At 44.9% G+C, this 19,019-nt stretch overlaps 1 protein-coding gene across 1 annotated transcript in view; it reads left to right on the forward strand.

Moving 5' to 3' along the window:
- LOC122734259 (coronin-7-like) overlaps positions 1 to 19,019 on the forward strand; it is a 114,796-nt gene that overhangs the window by 16,570 nt on the left and 79,207 nt on the right. Inside the window, exons 4-7 of the mRNA XM_043974970.1 lie at positions 767 to 837; positions 2,631 to 2,820; positions 4,831 to 4,907; positions 16,021 to 16,071. Coding sequence (XP_043830905.1) covers positions 767 to 837; positions 2,631 to 2,820; positions 4,831 to 4,907; positions 16,021 to 16,071 — 389 coding nt within the window. The remainder of the gene's footprint in view (positions 1 to 766; positions 838 to 2,630; positions 2,821 to 4,830; positions 4,908 to 16,020; positions 16,072 to 19,019) is intronic.

The following is a 19,019-nucleotide window of genomic DNA, read 5'->3' on the forward strand; positions in this document are numbered from 1 at the left end:
ACATCAGTTTATATAAATCTTCCCTTTTTCTATTTTTTGCTTCCTGTAGTAGTATTCCATTAAGATTCATGTACATTGGGGCAGCTAGATGGCGCAGTGGTTAAAGCACCTGCCCTGGATTCAGGAGTACCTGGGTTCAGATCCGGCCTCAGACACTTGACACTTACTAGCTGTGTGACCCTGGGCAAGTCACTTAACCCCCATTGCCTTGCAAAAAAAAAAAAGATTCATGTACATTTCATTTAGTCATTCTATGATTGATGCTTGCCTTTTATACATGTTATATATGTGTGTGTGTATATGTTTATGTATATGTATGTTGTGTGTATGTATGTGTATATATATGTGTGTGTATGTGTATATATATAGTTCTAGAAACATAGGAGATGTTTTATAAATAGTTGATTGGTTCAGTGAATGGGGCAGGATTCCCCTAGGAATCCAGGGAAATATTCAGTTTTTCTTCTCATCCCTTTGCTAGCCTCCTTGACTCTGACTTTCATCCTAAACCAGAAAAGCCTTAGTTGGGGATGTGAAACTTGGGAAGGGCTTGTCTCCAAGGTGCCTGCATATTCCATTGTATTTCAGGGCTACTTGGGCTACTTTGGGATGGGGGAACTGTGTATAAGCAGTAGAAGGCAATTTAAGGGACCTTGCTTAGGGGATTCTGTCCCAGGGGTCCAGGAATTGAAACTACTTTGGGAATCAGACTAGGCACTCTAAGGGTGGTATCTCCTTCAACTCATTGACCATACTTCTTCTACAGATCTGGTGACGGATTTTGATTTCTCGCCATTTGATGACCACCTCCTTGCCACAGGATCAGCAGACAGAACGGTGAGCGGGGGGATTGGGGAGCCCATGGGAACTGCTCGGGCCCCTTTTCCCAAAACATCCTACCTGATGATTCTTGAGGTTACAGTAGGACTATAGCCAGGAGCTAACCTGAACCTCTCCCCAACAAGTTCCCATTGTAGGGACTTAGCTATCTACCCAGGGACTGGGAGCCTTTCAGATTACTCCTTTTTTTTTTTTGTGGCAGGGCAATGAGGGTTAAATGACTTGGTTAGGGTCACACAGCTAGTAAGTGTCAAGTGTCTGAGGCCAGATTTGAACTCAGGTCCTCCTGAATCCAGGGCTGGTGCTTTATCTACTGTGCCACCTAGCTGCCCCCTCAGATTACTCTTCATGGAGAGAGAACTCAGAAGAAACCCAAGTATATATCTTTAAAATTCTAGACTTCATGGCTTTTCTTTTTCTTATGGATTTTGCCTCCCACTAAGTCACAGAGGCCATATTGGATCCCCTGTGAAGGCTCTCCTTCTTTCATTCCACTCCTCTCACCCCACTTGAATACTTTTTAGTCTTGGGTTGTTCCATATGCTCAACGTTCTCCAGCCCCAAAGTTCAGCAGTGTAATTTAAGATTCTAAATGTGGGTTCTAATCTGTTCCCCCAGTTTTGGGGGAAACTGACTAAAATCACTGGTAAAACGAGTTTAGGTTTTTAAGGGTTTATTGAAAGATAGAAAGAGAAAGATTGAGAACAGAATTCCAACAGCCTGGCATTCCTATCTTTCCTCAAATTTCCTGTGAAGTCCTCTGCCACCACCACCACCACCAAGTCAGGATCCCAAAAAAGAACACAGAGCTCTCTGCGCAGGCCCTCCTTTCTCCTTCCTGTCCCTTCCCAGAAAATAGGAGGCTCCTCAAGTTGATTGGCTGGTAGCCTTGATAGACAGCACCCATGAGTAAAACTTCCTGATGCCAAGGAAAAGCCGCATGGCCTTGCCCTCTGAGGCATTCTCCTCATGGTGGAGCTTTCCTATAGTAAGTCTCCAGTAGGTGGCATCATTCCAATCATTACAGTACATGCCACCCTTTCTTGTGCCTGAATTCCTCTCCTGGGAGCTGTAGAAAGAGATAGAGGTTTCTAATTTCTCTTCTAACCTGCTATTAAAAACAAGCAAATGTATTTTTTGTTTATGAATATGTCACTTCCACCTGGTGGAATATAAGTACAAGGACAGGGTTTTTTGTTTGTTTGTTTTTTAGTGAGGCAGTTGGGGTTAAGTGAGTTGCCCAGGGTCACACAGCTAGTAAGTGTCAAGTGTCTGAGGTCGGATTTGAACTCAGGTCCTCCTGAATCCAGGGCTGGTGCTTTATCCACTGTGCCACCTAGCTGCCCCTGTCCCCATCTTTTTTCATAGAATACTAGTTCTGGAAGAGAGGTTCCTTAAAATTCCAACCCCTTCATGTTACAGATGGAGAAACTGAAGTTCAGAAGTTAAGTGACTTACCCAGAGTTATACAGCAAGTCAGTAGAAGAGGTTGGACTAGAACCCAGGGCTTCTGATCCCAGTTCAATGTTCTTTTCACTGTAACGTAGTTATTAAGTTGGAGAATCTGTGAGGAACTTGGACTCTCCAGACCAAATAGATAATAGATGGCAGGGGGTTAGCTAGTTTGAAAGAGCCCTGGGGTGGAAACAGTCTTCCTTCATTCAGCTTTACATGGACACCAGGGTTAGGAGGAGCAGAGCCCAACATGACTTGAGTGGAAGAGAAACCATCCTTCCCTGTTTCCATTCTCCCTCACAAAATCTAACACCTGAATCTGTTTGGTGTTGTAGGTGAAGCTATGGCGACTGCCGGCTGCCCCAGCTCATCAGGACCTGCCTTCTGCCCCTGGGGTGGTGTTGGGTCCTGAGGACTTCCAGGTGGACGTCCTGAAGTTCCACCCCACATCAGACACTGTGCTGGTGAGCGCCTCCAGCAAGGCTGTGAAAGTCTGGGATTTAGCCTTGCAACACACCTTGACTGGTAGGTATCCCAAGTTGGTCAGTCTACCCATAGTACCTCAAGCTGAGTGGCAGTACCTTGGAAAGAGTATGTCCAGTCACCTGAGTTATTTGAGTTGTTTCTTTCTTCTTCCTCCCCCAAATCTCTTTTTATTTCTTTTTTCTTTTTCTTTTTTTTTTTGCAAGGCAATCAGGATTAAGTGACTTGCCCAGGGTCACACAGCTAGTTAAGTGTCAAGTGGTTGAGGCCAGATTTGAACTCAGGTCCTCCTGACTTCAGGGCTGGTGCTCTATCCACTGTGGCACCTAGCTGCTCCTTTTATCCACTTTATAATACAGACCTGGAGTACTGGAAAGAATTTTGAACTTGGAGTCAGAAGAGACATTTTTTAGAATTCTTACCCTGCTCCCCCCCCACCCCCAAATCTGAAACAGAGACTTTCAAGTTGAGGCCCAGAGCAAGCCATTTAACCTTGGAGCCTCAGTTTCCTTATTTGTAAAGTGGGAATAATCATATGGTCACAACTTGTCTCACAGGGCTGTTAAGGATCAAAGGGAATAAGGTATTTAAAACTCTGAAAACTTTAAATCTCTACAGAAATTGATTATAAAAAGTTATTCTAAAATGTCACATACCCCAGAGTGACAACAGCATTGGAGGCACGAGTCCTGAACTTTATTCTCAACAGTACCACTAAGCCATCTGATGAAAGCATATTGCTTCATTTCTCTGGAAATTAAATGGGACTGGGTAAACTCTGAAGTCCCTCATGTTTCAAGGCCCCACAGACCTCCCCTGTGCTACTTGCCCTGCAGGATATGAACACATGGAGGACCCTGTTTCTGCCCTCAGGAGTTTTACTGTCCAATGTAAACAAAACTGGTCATAGCAGACAGTTAAATAGTACACAGCAGTCTGTGATGAGGTGTCAGGGCTAAACTGAGACGCCACAAGGGTGGGGATGGTGGGGGGACACGAGTGACCCCTTGTCAGGTATGTTAGAGTCAGGGGACTTTAGGTGTATAGGTTGACTGAATGACCACCGGGTTCTCTTCGAATTCTCAAATTTTATTAATTCAGAAAAGGGGGAAATGGTGTTATGGGCTTCCTGAAGGAGGGGGGCTTAGATAGGATTTAGATAGATAAAGAGGTGAGTGCTGAGCTTCCAAAAAAGGAAAGGAGCAAAAGACTGGAGGTCAGGAATTAGTGGGACCTATTCCAGAGATAGTGAGCCTAACAAGGGTAGAGAGTGAGTACGTCGAATAGTATGTCGGCACATGGATGCTTAACAAATATTTAATGCACTTGAATAATGTTGGTAAGGTTGGGACCAGATTACAGAGTCTTGAATGACAAGCTAAGTTATTTAGATTTGAAGAGGTTGGGGGCCAGCTAGGTGGCTCAGTGGATAAAGCACCGGCCCTGGAGTCAGGAGGACCTGAGTTCAAATCCGACCTCAGACACTTGACACTTACTAGCTGTGTGACCCTGGGCGAGTCACTTAACCCCAATTGCCTCACCAAAAAAAAAAAAGATTTGAGGAGGTTGGAAGGTTTTCACATAAGGTTTTCTGAGCAGGAGAATTTTGATGAAAGGAGTGATTCAAGAATGACTTTGGCACAAGTACAGGTGCAGTGAACACCTGTCGTTTCTCTCCTAAACAGAAAAACTTCTAGGGTGGGATATAATAATAGTTCATATTTCAATAGCACTTCAGACTTTTATATTCCCATTATACAGATGAGGAAACTGAGTCTTAGAGGGAATGGAGGATCTTGCCCAAAAGTTACACAGCTAATAAATGATGGTTTCTGGCTCCATATTCAAGTTTGCTGACTTCCAGTTCATTGCCTTTTCATAACACCAGGACTGCCTCTCTGGAAGGCCCCAGTTGCTGTCCATTGCCATCTGTAAGAGTCCCATTTGTCTTGAATTTCTCGAAGAATCCCCATCTGCTCCAGATTTTCCTCTGGTGACTAGATACCTCCCCTAATGCAGACTCCTTTTCCATTTTATTGTGCTTCTTCCTAGAGCTGGACACCCACAGTGACCAGGTTCAGAGCGTGGCCTGGAGCTCTGATGGTGTTCTCCTGGGTACATCTTGCAAGGTGAGTGAGCTAGAGGGCTGGGGTTATCGATGGGAGCCGTGCCTATGAACTGTCTCTCAGGATGGCAAAAGGGTAGCTAGTGTCTTAGGCTGAGCCTGATGCAGCCTTTGGCACTTCACAGCCTGGGTGTAGCAGGATTGAGGAGAGTCCTCAGGGCCAAAAACCCAGGGATCCAGTCCCTTATCTTCAGGATTGGGGGAGAGCTCTAATGGGAGCTTTCCTGCTCTTCTTTCCAGTTATCGGGCCAGTCCAGTAGGGACTGAATGTCCCAGCAAGCTTTCCCCTAGTGCTCTCTCCCTTCTCCACAGTCTTCCCTGAAGGCTCCCTTCTGACCTTGACTACCTCTTGCAAGCCTGATTCCAGGAAAGCTGAGGAGAGGAAAAAGTGAAAAGAGGTAATACATCTGCCCTGATCTCATGTTCTCTCTAGTCCAGAGGATCAGATGTACTTAGATTTGGGATTTCTTCCAGAGCAGTTAATCAAAGGCTCCTGAGTCTAGCAGGAGGCCCCCTCCCCTTCCTCACTCCTGTCCCTACCCACAAGGCCCTTTCAGGTTTCTTTTGGTTAGAGTCATACCCCAAAAGCTGGACTAGAGTTAGGGAGCCTAAGGTGGGGGTGGGAAGGCTTTCCAAAAAGGCACATTGACACCAGGGCATAGGAGTATTGGCTAGATTTTCAGGAGAGCCCTGTGCTTCCCTCTGTTGGTCACTGATTGGAAATCCCTTGTCCAGCCCATGCCCATCCAGATCTCTCTGAATTAATAATTCATTCACCAAACATTTGCTGAGTAACTGTCATGTGCAAAGCCCTGTGTTAGGTACTGAGGCAGATGCAAAGATGACTAAAAGAGACTTCTCCTGGATGTTAGAAATATTTCTTGGGCATTAATTATATGTCAGAGCTGTTGGAGATAAAGAGTGGCTGGCACAGTGGGACTGCTCCAGCTCTCATCTCTGTTTACTAAAAGGATAGCGCGTGTTTATGTGCTAAATAACATCTCTCTACTCAAGCACTTCTTAAGCCTTTTGGTGTTATTGATATTGCCCCTCAACAATCTGAAGCCTGTGGATTCTTTCTCAGAATACAGAGGATTATGAAGGACACCAATTACATTTCTATACAATTATCAACATATTAAAAATCAAGCTGGGGCAGCTAGGTGGCGCAGTGGATAGAGCACTGGCCCTGGAGTCAGGAATACCTGAGTTCAAATCTGGCCTCAGACACTTAACACTTACTAGCTGTGTGACCCTGGGCAAGTCACTTAACCCCAATTGCCTTACTTAAAAAAAAAAAATCAAGCTCCTTGACTGCAGGTCCTACAGAGCAGGAGGAGAGAGCTTACCAAGCAAGATGCTGTAGCACGTGTGTGAAGTGTGGTACAGGGGACAAGGGCGCAGGATTTGGAGTCAGAGGAACTGGGTTAAAATTCCAACTCTACTACTTAGTACTTGTGTGACTTTGGGGTAGTCACTTAACCCCCCCTAGATCTTCATCTGTGCAATGGAGTTAGATGAGGTAGCCTATGGGGTCCCTTCCAGCAATCGCTCTGAGAGCCTGTGAGCCTCTAGTGGTTGGTTTTAATGAGTCAGATATTTAGTGAGCACCTACTGTGTGCTCGTTAGCAGTGTGGTGCAGCAGATATCACCCTGGATTGGGAGTCAGAGGACCTAGATTTGAACTCTGCCTCTCCTCCCCTGCTGTGGCAGCCATGGACAATCTTCCAGCAGCTGGTAGTTGAGATAAGACTGAAGATTTAGGGAGGCATCAGATTTCACAGGACCTTGAATGTTTTTCCAGACTGTTAGAGCTAGAAGGGACCTTAAGAATTACCTGGTCAAGGGGCAGCTAGGTGGCACAGTGGATAAAGCACCAGCCCTGGATTCAGGAGGACCTGAGTTCAAATCTGGCCTCAGACACTTGACACTAGCTGTGTGACCCTGGGCAAGTCACTTAACCCCCATTGCCCTGCAAAAAAAAAAAAAAAAAAGAAAAAAAAGAATTACCTGGTCCAACACTTTCATTTTACAGATGAGGAAACTGAGATGCAGACAGAGAGGGGAGATATTTTTGCCCAAAGACACAGTGGCAGAGCTAGGCAGAGGATCCAGGGCTTCAGGCTTCTAGACCAGGGTTCCTTTCAAACATGTGGAAAAAAGAATTAAGACAAAGCAGTAAAAGAAATGACTGATAGGGGCAGCTAGGTGGCGCAGTGGATAAAGCACTGACCTTAGATTCAGGAGGACCTGAGTTCAAATCCAGCCTCAGACACTTGACACTGGCTGTGTGACCCTGGGAAAGTCACTTAACCCTCATTGCCCCACAAAACAAAACAAAACAAAACAAAACAAGAAATGACTGAGCTGCGAAGGAGGAGGCATAGATAATAATCTGGTTCTGCATTTATAGGCTCACCCAGTGTAGGGGCAGCTAGATAGTGCAGTGGATAGAGTGCTGGCCCTGAAGTTGGGAAGACCTGAGTTCAAATTTGACCGTAGACACTTACTAGCTGGTGTGACCCTGGGCAAGTCACTTAACCCTAATTGCCTTAAACATCCTGGGTCATCTCCAGTAACCCTGATGTGTATTTTGCCACTGTACCCAGATGGCTCTGGAAGACAGAGTGAGGGTGGTAACTTTGCACAGCCCTCCCTCATTTAAATCCAATTCACTGCAAGTCATGACATTACCCTGATATCATGGTCCTCTTTGAGAACAAAGGACAAATAACAATGAAGCCCTAAGAAGGTTCAGGAAGAACTTTTTTTTAACATCTATGGACCACTAGGTGTTGTCATAGTACACCCACCACTGGGCCTGGAGTCAGGAAATCCTGAGTTCAAATCCAGCCTCAGCTACTTTGCTTTGTGACCGCAGGCAAGTCATTTCACTTCTGCCACTTTCCTCAACTGTAAAAAAAGGATAATAACAGCACTTAACTTACAGGGTTGTTGTAAAGATCAAATGAGATAATATTTGTCAAGTGCTCTGCACATAGTAGGTGTTATATAAATGCTTATTCTCTTCCCTTCCTCCCCCATCTTTTGTGAAATTTTGTTCATCTGCAGTAAACTGCTCTGTTCTTTTTGTCTCCCTTTCCTTTTCCTCCCTCCTCACTTTCCCTCAACTTCTCCAGAGCTGAATGAGAGACTATCCTTTCACTTCCGGGCTGAGGCTTTTGTGGGAATGGGAGCTGTTCAGAAGCCCAACCTCCCTTCCCTCTACCCCCTCCCTCCTCCCTACCCTAATTGATTGAGAGTAGAGGGTACAGAGCCAATGGGTGTGGCAAGGGCAGCACTTAGAAGCATTGACAAGCTTCTTGGAGGAATTTCTTCCTTTCTGTGCCCAGGACTTTTGTAACAGAGTGGAGAAGCCTTAATTTTCTAAGCTTTCTGGAAACCCAGTCTTCTGTAGCCTGACTGTGAGGGACAGCCAGATGGAATGAGAAAAGGTTTATCTTTTTTATATAAATATTTTTATTTAAAGTTTTAAGTTTCAAATTCTATCCCTCCTTTCCTTTCTCCCCTCCCCCCTCCCTGAGGCAGTAAGCATTCAGATATAGTTTATACATGTGCAATTATGTAAAACATTACCATATTAATCTTTTTGTCTAAGAAAACTCAAAGAAAATTTAAAAATGAAAGGAAGTAAAAAACTGCATTCTTCAGCCTGTGTTCAATCAATATCAGTTCTTTCTTTGGAGGTGGATAGTATGCTTCATCATTAGTCCTTTGGGATTGTCTTGGATCATTGTATTTCTGAGAATAGTCATTCACAGTTCATCATCAAATAATATTGCTGTCTCTGTGCACAATGTTCTCTTGGTTCTACTCTCTTCACTATACATCAGTTCATACAAGTCTTTCCAGGCCTTTCTGAAATCATCCTGCTTGTCATTTCTTAGAGCACAATAATATCCCATCACCATTATATTCCACATCTTGTTTTGCCATTACCCAATTGATGGGAATCCCTTTGATTCCCAATTCTTAGCCACCACAAAAAAAAGCTACTATAAATATTTTTGTACAAATAGGTCATTTTTTGTTTTTGGAGATGTCTTTGGGATAAAAACCTAGTCGTGGTATTGCTGGATCAAAGGGTGTGCACAGTTTTATAACCCTTTGGGCATAGTTCCAAATTGCTCTCCAGAATGGTCGGGTCAGTTCATAACTCTATCAACAGAGGTTAGTGTCCCAGTAGCTGGGACTAACATTCAAGAGCTGTGTATGTTGCATATAAATCCTTGGAAGTAAAAAAAAAGCTTGTAAAATAAACAAACAAACAAATAAATAAATTCGTGGGAGTAAGCCAAGATAATCAAAATATAGTCTATTTCCCTGGGAGATAGGTATCTGTTTTACAGATGGGGAAACTGAGGCTCAGAGAAACAGAGGCGATTCGCCCAGGGTTATACAGATAGGTCTCCTGGCTCCTAGTTCAGTCCTCTGGACCCACTTCATGCTGTACCCTGAGGAGACAGAAGTGATGTTCAAGGTGCTCCTAAACTGGAGAGTGTCCCAGAGGGGACATTTGGTTGGGAAAATAGGTGTCTTCCAGGGAACTGGGTGTCCATATCCAGAGAGATACATACAGAATGGGAAATGCCCTAGACTATGGACTCCTCCTCTAAGGAGCAATATGGCCTTGAGCAAATGACTTCTTTCTGGCCTGGTAAAATGGTGGGACTGAACTCTGGTTTGACATTCTGTGATTTGGTTTCTTGCCATCTCTGTATCTGTCTACAGGCCCCCCCTTCTGCCCCTCTCATTCTCTTCCCTCTCTTCTCTTCTTCCCTCTTTCCATGCCTTCTCAGCAACCACTTATTAATCTCTTCTGCCTTTTCTCATTTGATGCCCTTAATATACCCTGCATCCTGTCAGGGCAGCCAGTGGGGCTGACTAGGAGGGGGCAAAGGGGAATCTCCAGTCCTAGGGGAGCTGAAGGGAGCCATTCTGACAGCTAAATGTGTCACCTGCCTGAGCAGGCTTCAGAAAACTTGGCTGTGGTTTCCACAGTAACAGTTCAAGTTCCCAGGGTCTGGGCTCACTGAGGCAGCAAAGCTGCCTCTGTTGGTTGACTCATAATTCTGTATCACTCTGGCAGGCGAGGTGGGGGAGGTATTACAGCGTGTGTGTGCACTTCACATGAAATAATTTGTACTTTAATAATGTGCTACATTTAGACTGGGTGGCAGCAGCCTCTTTAGTCCTGAGGGCCCACAGCAGGGATAAACAATGTTAGAAGATGCTACCAGCTCCCTTAGTGGAGGTAGCAGAGGAGAAAAGAAAGATAGGAAGGAGATCACAGACATCAAAAGACAGAGAGAAGAAAAACCCATGGTCAGCAGGGCAGGAGACCACCAACAATTAGGCAGTATCAGGGGCAGCTAGATGGCGAAGTGCATAGATGGCTGGGCCTGGAGTCAGGAAGACCTGAGTTTTGATCTGGTCTCAGACGTGTACTAGCTGTGTGACCCTGGGCAAGTCACTTAACCCTCTTTCCTTAGTTTCCTCATCTCTAAAATGAAATGGCAAGTCACTCGAGAAAATCCAGAAAATCCCAAAGTGGGTCAGGAAAAGTCGGCCACAATTGAAATAACTGAATAACAACAATTAAAGTCGAAGGAACACTGAACCCATACTAAGAAGACCTGGCTTTAAGTCCCTGATCTATTGTTTATTGATCATTATACTACTGTGGACAAGGCACTTTATGAAGTTTTAATTTTTTTAATTAAAAAAAATTTTTTTTAACAGGGCAGTGAGGGTTAAGTGACTTGCCCAGGGTCACACAGCTAGTAAGTGTCAAGTGTCTGAAGCCGGATTTGAATTCAGGTTCTCCTGAATCCAGGGCTAGTGCTTTATCTACTGTGCCACCTAGCTGCCCTTGACATGGCACTTTAATGCTCTGGTCTGTACTTTCTCATCTGGGAAGTGATCATGATAATATCTGCCTCCCTACCTCATTCAGTAAAAGTGTATTAATTGAATGCAGTGTGCAAAGCATTGTACTGAAAAGCTTTGATAAGGTACATTTCCTTTCCTTGTGGAGCTTATGATCTAGTCTAAGGATGACGTGTTCATGATTTTGGATGATAGTTTTTTGTGTTACTTCCATAAAACAGGTTAAAATAAAGGGTCATACGGGTCTTTTAGAAGGCTTCCTGGAAGAGGGGGCATTTAAGTTGGGCTTTAAATGATGAGGAGGAATTTGATTGCCTGAGGACAAAGTTGGGAAGGGGAAGGAGAAGTAATTCCAGATGAAGAAAACAGCATGAGTAATGCCATGGAGATGGGAAGGTAAAATATGTTGTATGGATTATAGTAAGTAGTCCAGTTTACCCAGAGTGTGGCATGTGGACAGCAACAGAAAAAAATTGAAGCTAGATGGTGACATCGAATTGTAGAAGACCCTGAATACCATGGAAAGGAGTTTGTACTTGGAAGGTAATAGGGAGCCATTGAGGATTTTGAGCATGGACTTGAATGAGAAGCCTTTATGTTGGGGCAGCTAGGTGGTGCAGTGGATAGAGCACTGTGCTTAGAACCAGAAAGACTGATCTTTATAAGTTCACATCTGGCCTCAGACACTTACTGGCTGTGTGAGTCACATTTGCTAGCTGGGCAAATCGTTTAACTGTTTCCCTCAGTTCCCTCATTGGTAAAATGAGCTGTAGAAGGAAGAAAACCCCCAAAAGGACTATGAGGAGTTGGACATGACTGACAAAGGACTTAACAACAACAAAATATCTGTTGCTGTATTGATGCCCTATAGGCAGCCTGGAGGCAGTGTGGTATAGTAAAACATACTATAGTTTTAAGAGTCAAAAAATGGGAATTCAAATCTTTGGTCTTTTATTGACTAGCTGTTTAACCCTGAGCAAGTCCCTTACCTCCTCTTTGCCCCAGCTGCCTTATCTAGGACAAGTAACTAGGGATGATCACACTCGTGCCACCTGCCTTGTGGGATTGCTATAAATAAAGCACTTTGTAAGCCTGAAAGCACTAAAGAAATGTGCAGGTATTGTTAGCCTGTTGGTTGTCAACCCCAGAGCTAGGCATTGACTCCAAATACCAGTTCCTTATAAACATATCTGGGCCTTGTCTCTAGTGCCATCTGTCCTTTCCCTGAAAACTTTATTTGTTTTTTATGATGACTGCCTCACCTCAGGGGACTCTGGCCACCGTATTTTGTTGTTGTTGTTGTTAAGGGGCTCAGGGTAGTTAGGTAGATAACTCTGTGGTGACTAAACTCCTTGTTGCCATTTTTGCCTTGAGTTCTGATCTGTCTCATTTCTGAGCTTGGCGTGGGGTGACAGCACCTGAAGTGGTAGATCCAAGGGACTTCACCTAGGGATGTCAGGGTGGCAACAGGTGTTGCCTGTGACAGATATGTACCCTTAGACAGGGCTTCTGACTCCAAGCCAAGCATTTTTATCATTTTACTGCTGGATTCTACTGTGTCCTGGGAAGAGCTATTTTAGTACATGAATAGATTTGTTCTTTGAGGAGTTTAGATGAAAAGATAAACACACTGGACTCATGCATAGCGTCACAAAAGCCCCAACCTGGGAGGGTCCTCAGAGGTCATCTACCTCATGCCCTCCCTGGAGTAGGAATCTTTTCTGCACCATCACTGCTGGGCTCCTGCAACGAGACCTTAATTCTTCCTCAATTCAGCCCATTCTTTTGCTGGATAATTCTTATGATAAGAGTTGTATGATTGGTTCCTTCTCATCCATTCTTAGTGTTGGAAAGGATGTTAAAGAGGTCTTATCCAGCCGCTGTTTTTTTCTGTTTGTGTTCCCTGTAGAGCTTAAGGGAAGCAGTGGAGAAGAGTGCCAAGAGCAATGAAAAACAGCAATCTCCTGGGGTTCTGGGTTCTAGTTCCAGTTATTCTACTAACTTAGTAGCACGATCTTGGGGAGCTTAGCCTCAGGGGAATTGGAGTTGTTGCTCCCACAGCCATTCTCTGGACCTTAGTTTCCCCATCTGCAAAACACCAAACAGATGCTTTGGAAGGCTTCTCTGTTTCTGGCATTCTCTTATACCAGGAGGCCAGGTCGCTGAAAAGGTTTCCTCGATGTAGAGAGTTTGGTGTGGAAGTGGCCACTAGAGGTCGCTCTCCCCTTGTTGATCCTCAAATGGGATGCTGCTTTGTGTCGTTCTGGTCAGGTTTGGAGTCGAGACAGCTCAGAAATGGATGATCCGAACATTGGATTCCCTGGCTTAGAAACTGTACCCCACCCTTCTTGTGCTGGTTGTCATCACCAACTATTGGCTCAGTTCTTTGTAGCTTTCAAACTAGCCCACCAGAGTAGCCGGAGGTCTAGACAAGTTCAGTCCCCTCGTATTTTTATTTTTTGTCATTCTCATTCTTTTGGTTCTTGAGCTAGAAAATAAATAATAATACCTGTTGTATAGACACATTCATAGTGCCATTGGGAGTCGTAAGCTTTATCCCAGCCTTTACTGTGTGTCTTGGTTTTGACCTATACCTTTTCCTCTCACCTCATGCATATTTCTTCAGTATTTCAGTAAGGTGCGACTACTCCCTCCAGCAAGGCAGATGACCGTACGTGTCTGCCATCTTGGCTTTTTCCTTCTATCCATATGCTCCCACAAATCTTCCATAACAGGCCTCTTGTTTTGCAAGTGAAGAAATGGGATCACAGTACAGGAAAGAAAAAAGGCCTGGGCTGGGTTCTTGCCTTTGCCCTTCTATCAGTTTGCTGTGTGATCTTGGACCTCCTTGGCCCTCAGTTTCCTCATCTGTAAAATGGGGCTTAGGATACCCACCAACTTAGAAGAATAAAGATAAAATGAGATAACTGAAAACCTTTTGGAGTTACAAAGTACTGCACAGCAGGGGTTATTATTTGAAATGGGGGGGGGGGTTGCCAGCTTCCATTCTATGTGAATTATGGGACCACTGTGGCTACAAGTTAACGAGACCGTATTAGGGCAGAGGATAGTTCTCCAGGAGAGACTGAGTCTACCATGTAGTACCTCAGTGCTCCACAGGCAGCCTTGGATTAGTTGGCCACAGGAGCTGAGGCTGTTACCGTGTAGCCTTCCGTCAATAACATCGTATTCCTGTGCAAATTAGGAGCCTTTGTTTGGGAGCTGGGAGATTAGTTCCCTTTTTTTTTTTTAACTGGATAGGGATCGCAGCAATAGGCTGGGTGTCCTGGCTTCACCCGTGAAGTCTGAAAGTGTGCTTTGTTTGCTTGGATACAAATCTTAAAGCAGAGGTGCTCCATTTATCATATTCTGCTCTCAAGGACTTGTATGAAGTCATGGTATGGTGGAAAGGGCTCTAGCTTTAGATGTTAACTAGAGTGAGAAAACCTGGGTTTGAATTCTACCTCTGCTTCTTAATATCTGGGGCTAGTCACTCAGCCTTTCTGGGCCTCAGTTTTCTCTTCTATAAAATGAGGGAGTTGTACTAAGATGTCTTTGAAGACTCCATCCTGCCCTGAATCTATGATCCTATGAATGTTGGAGCTAAAGAGGACCTTAAAATATAAAACAGCAGGGCAGCTAGGTGGCACAGTGGATAGAGCACCGGCCCTGGAGTCAGGAGGACCTGAGTTCAAATCCGGCCTCAGACACTTAACACTTACTAGCTGTGTGACCCTGGGCAAGTCACTTAACCCCAATTGCCTCAAAAAAAAAATATATATATATAAAACAGCTGGGGGAGAATTGTAGGGGTTCGCCCTATCCCCCATCTTGCAGATGAGGAAGACACTGAGGCCTGCTGCCCACCCAGAAAAGTCACGTCTTGCTCAGGAACACATTTAAACAATAGCTCACAGTGGAGCTTAGAACTTAGAACCCAAGGAACATGCTGTTATGTGTAGATTAGTGTAACTTCTTCTTACCTGGCATATAGGATTCCCCCACATTTTTACCTTGCCCTGTTTCTCTCATGGTTCTGCACCATGGACACTCTGCTTCTGCCTGGCCAGTCCTTTCCCTTCTCTGCCCTCCTTCCCAAGCTGTTTCTCATTCCTTTCTCTGTATCTTTGTTTTTTTGGGTTTTTTTTGAAGGGCAATGAGGGGTAAGTGATTTGCCCAGGGTCACACAGCTAGTCAAGTGTCTGAGGCTGGATTTGAACTCAGGTCCTCCTGAATCCAAGGCCAGTGCTTTATCCACTGAGCCACCTAGCTGCCCCTCTCTGTATCTTTGTTAATGCTCATGTTGAAAGGAACCCTAGAGGATTGGTTAGCTTCTCAAGACTCTGAAACTTTTTAGGTTATCCAGGTAACCAGGTACCTGAGGCAGGAACAGATCGTCTTCTAGGCTCTGGGGATTGGGAAGGGAGGTATGAGTACAATTAAAAACTGGAATGGGGGCTGGATTGGCATCAGTGCCTGACCCCTATGGCAGATAATTTATAACTGAAGAAACACAATCCAAATTATACTATTTATAAGCTAAACGGGTCAATGGACTCCTTCTCAGTACAAGGACTCTGTATACAGGGGGAGAGAGATTTTTATGTATTAAAAACAATTAATGAAGTAAGACCAATTAATTGAAAGAAAACAATTAACAGGAAACAAACCAGGATACAAAATTAGGTAATCTGATTCCTAATTTGAGAAGAGATTAGAGGCTTTCCAAGTTGGGAGGGAGGAAGAGTGAGTTTTGGTCAAGTTAGGAGAGGTTGAGTGGGTTCTGAGGACTTTTCTAGAATTGGGACATGCTGATTAATTGCATTCACCTGCATTAAAGAAACAATAGATGGCTTATACCATGTAGTTGCCCATGCATAATTTGCAGAAAAACAAGATGGAGGCTAATACTTGTGGCAGCACATTGTGGAGTCAGTGTTCATGAGAAAGAATCCAACTGATTTTCTCAGTTCTCACCCCAACCCAACTCCATTTTGTAACTAGCCTTCACTCTATCTCATCACCCCAAACCTTCCTATGGATCCTCAATGAGTGAAGCTCTACTATATTCCTGGTGGGTACTAACTCTAAGGAAGGATCAGGGATCACTACACTGGCCTCTTAGGCCTTCAGGGAAGGGAGCTTGGTCACTCTTGTTTCCCAAGGTATGGTAACAATACTGATTTCTTCTCCTTTATCTTTTCCAGGACAAGCAGCTACGGATCTTTGATCCCAGAACGAAGCCCACAGCCTCTCAGGTATTTATACAAGGATGATGCCAAAGATGGAGCTGGAAGGCATGTAAGGGGTCTTAGTGTACCCTCATTATATAGATGAAGAAACTGAGGCCTGGAAAAGTTGTGACTTGGTCAAGGAAACTCAGTAAGCAGAGCAAGGACTCAGGCCCAGCTCCTTTGATGTCACATGCACAGAAGCCTATAGTTGCAGTCCAAAGGAACTTAAATGTCGGTCTAGTTTAGACCATACCTAAATAGGAACCCATTCAAAAACATCCCCAACAAGTGGTCCTCTAGAAAGCCAGCAGTCCATTCCACTTTTAGGGAGCTCGAGGGAGGAAATGTTTTTGTCATATTGAACTTAAATCCTGTCTTTCGGCAACTTTTACTCATTGGTCTGGGTACAGAATCAGGAGCAGTGGACAGATACTCTTTCCACTTCCGTGGCATTGGCACAGGTCCTCTAGCTGAGGTGGAACTGCCAGGAAGGGCTTAGACTGCACTTCCCAGACACTGTGGGCTGCCACAGGGACAATGGCTCAGGTGGAAGAGGTAGGATGGTGTCACCCAGACTGTTAGGTGACAGTGGTTAGAAGCCATTTCTGGGAAATCAGTACTAACAAGCCTGATCCCATGTACAAACCTGAACCACGGGGTGGGGCACCGCCTCTAGCCTGGCTGTCCAAATGGTATCATTAGCTGTTTCCTGTGGCTTGAGAAGCAAATTTAAATGCTGACTTCCTCTTCTCCTTTGTCCCCTTAGCACAGTCTTGGGGATGGGGAGGACTTGGAGAGAAACGAACAAAAAAAAAAATCCATGACATTTGTCCCCAGACTTTTCTGAATACTTAACTTTCACCTCTGCCCCTTATATAGATCATAGCTGTAAAGCTAGATGAGATGTCAGAGGCTGTCTAATCTAGCTGCCTTATTTTTTTTTGTTTTTGTTTTTGTTTTGTTTTTTTTTGGGGGGTGAGGCAATTGGGGTTAAGTGACTTGCCCAGGGTCACACAGCTAGTAAGTGTTAAGTGTCTGAGGCTGGATTTGAACTCAGGTCTTCCTGACTCCAGGGCCAGTGCTCTATCCACTGCGCCACCTAGCTGCCCCTAGCTGCCTTATTTTAGAAGAGGAAACCATGGTCCAGGAAGGCCAAATCATTTTCCCAAAGTCACATAGGATTGGAACCCAGGTCAGTCAGTCAACCAAGAAACAGGAGACTTCAGGGAGAATGGCCCAGCTCTTGGGCTCTGTCAGGAGAAAGAGGGTTCAGAATTCAGGGCAGTGAGGACTGGGACAGACCTTGTTGGCTGTTGTGCATCTGGGGACTCATTGCAGGGTCAGGTGGAAACACTACTTGAAGAATCAAAAGACTGGATACATCACCTCTCTGAGACTCAATTTCTTCATCTTGTCTAATGGAGATAGTGAAGTTTGCACTCTACACCCCATAGGGTTAAAATAAAGAAATCGACTAAAGTCCCATCAAAATATGAACAGTGATGAGGATGGAGAGGCACATTAAAAGTCTGCAACTTCATTTTGCCTGATTTCCCCATAGGGTCAGTGCCAGATAGAACTGCTTTTCTTTTCTTGGCCAGCCTCAATTTACCTCCCTCCTCCTCCCATCTCAGCCTTTTGTTTTTCTTCCGAAGTCTTCCTGACTCCCTGGAGCCAGGCTGTCGAGCCCAGGAGCTCTGGGGGGTAGGAGCAGGGTGACTGCCCCAAGAGAGCAGGCTGTGAACCAGGCTGTTGGCAGGCCTCTTTGAGTAGGGGAACAGATGTGTCTGTAGCCACTTACCCTGGGCCAGCTGAGCCTTCAGAGACATGAGCTGACTTTTCCAGCAGTGATTCCGACACCATCACCTCCCTGCCAAGAGCATTTGGCACCTTAATAATCCTGCCTAGGCTTACTCAGTCCCAGCACCAGCCTAATATCCAGCTCCTTGACAAATGATGAGCCTGTGAGGATGCAGATAAAAGCCCCAGTTTGCCCAGGAGAGGCCTTTCCAGTAGATTTGGCACAAGTTGGGTACCTTAGAATCTCTGAGTGGGAAGCAGCCTCAGGCCATCCAAGACAACTGTGTCTGATAGGAGCTTGTGCTAGACTTAGAGAGATCACCTGGCCCAGAGATGGCAAGCATGTATGTGGCCCCCTCCGGAGGGCAGCCCAGGGATCCTTACGGATGGTTTAGCACCCCCGTTTCTCTTTGAGTTTGATACCACAGACCTAGTCCAATCCCCACATCTTACAGGTGAAGAAACGGAGCAGAATGCAGAAATAATTTGCCCATGGTCACACAAGAAATAACAAAGCCAGATTTCAAACTCAGCTTCTCTAACTACAGATCCCATAGGGTTTGGTGTTTTGGGTTTTTTGGGCTCCATTATGGTATTTTTCATCACTGATAAGTGTTTATCCAGCCTTCTATTTAAGGTCTTCACTGAAGGCAGCCCATCCCCCTGTTGACTGGCACTAATTATTGGGAAATTTTTCCTGACATCAAACCTCAATCTGTCCTTTTGCAACTCCCATCCATTGCTACTAGTAGCTCTGTGTTTTAATCCTTCTTGCATAATCTTTCTGATACTTCCGGTATGGATTTCCCAGTCTTTTCTCTTCTTCAGGCAAATCACAACCAGTTCTTTCTATATATCCTTTCTTTCTTTCTTTCTTTTTTTTGGTGAGGCAATTGGGGTTAAGTGACTTGCCCAGGGTCACACAGCTAGTAAGTGTTAAGTGTCTGAGGTCGGATTTGAACTCAGGTCCTCCTGACTCCAGGGCCGGTGCTCTATCCACTGCACCACCTAGCTGATCCCTCTATATATCCTTTCTAAGAGAGGATTTCCAGCCTCCTTCCCATTTTGCCTGGGCTCCAGCCAGTCTGTTCTTCCTAAGATGTGTCGCGTTGTGAACATACCACTAGATATGGTTGGACCAAGACCCGATAGAGTGACGCTTTAACTATGAC

This window comes from Dromiciops gliroides, chromosome 1 (genome assembly GCF_019393635.1).
Source record: "Dromiciops gliroides isolate mDroGli1 chromosome 1, mDroGli1.pri, whole genome shotgun sequence".
NCBI classification, from domain to species: Eukaryota; Metazoa; Chordata; class Mammalia; order Microbiotheria; family Microbiotheriidae; genus Dromiciops; species Dromiciops gliroides.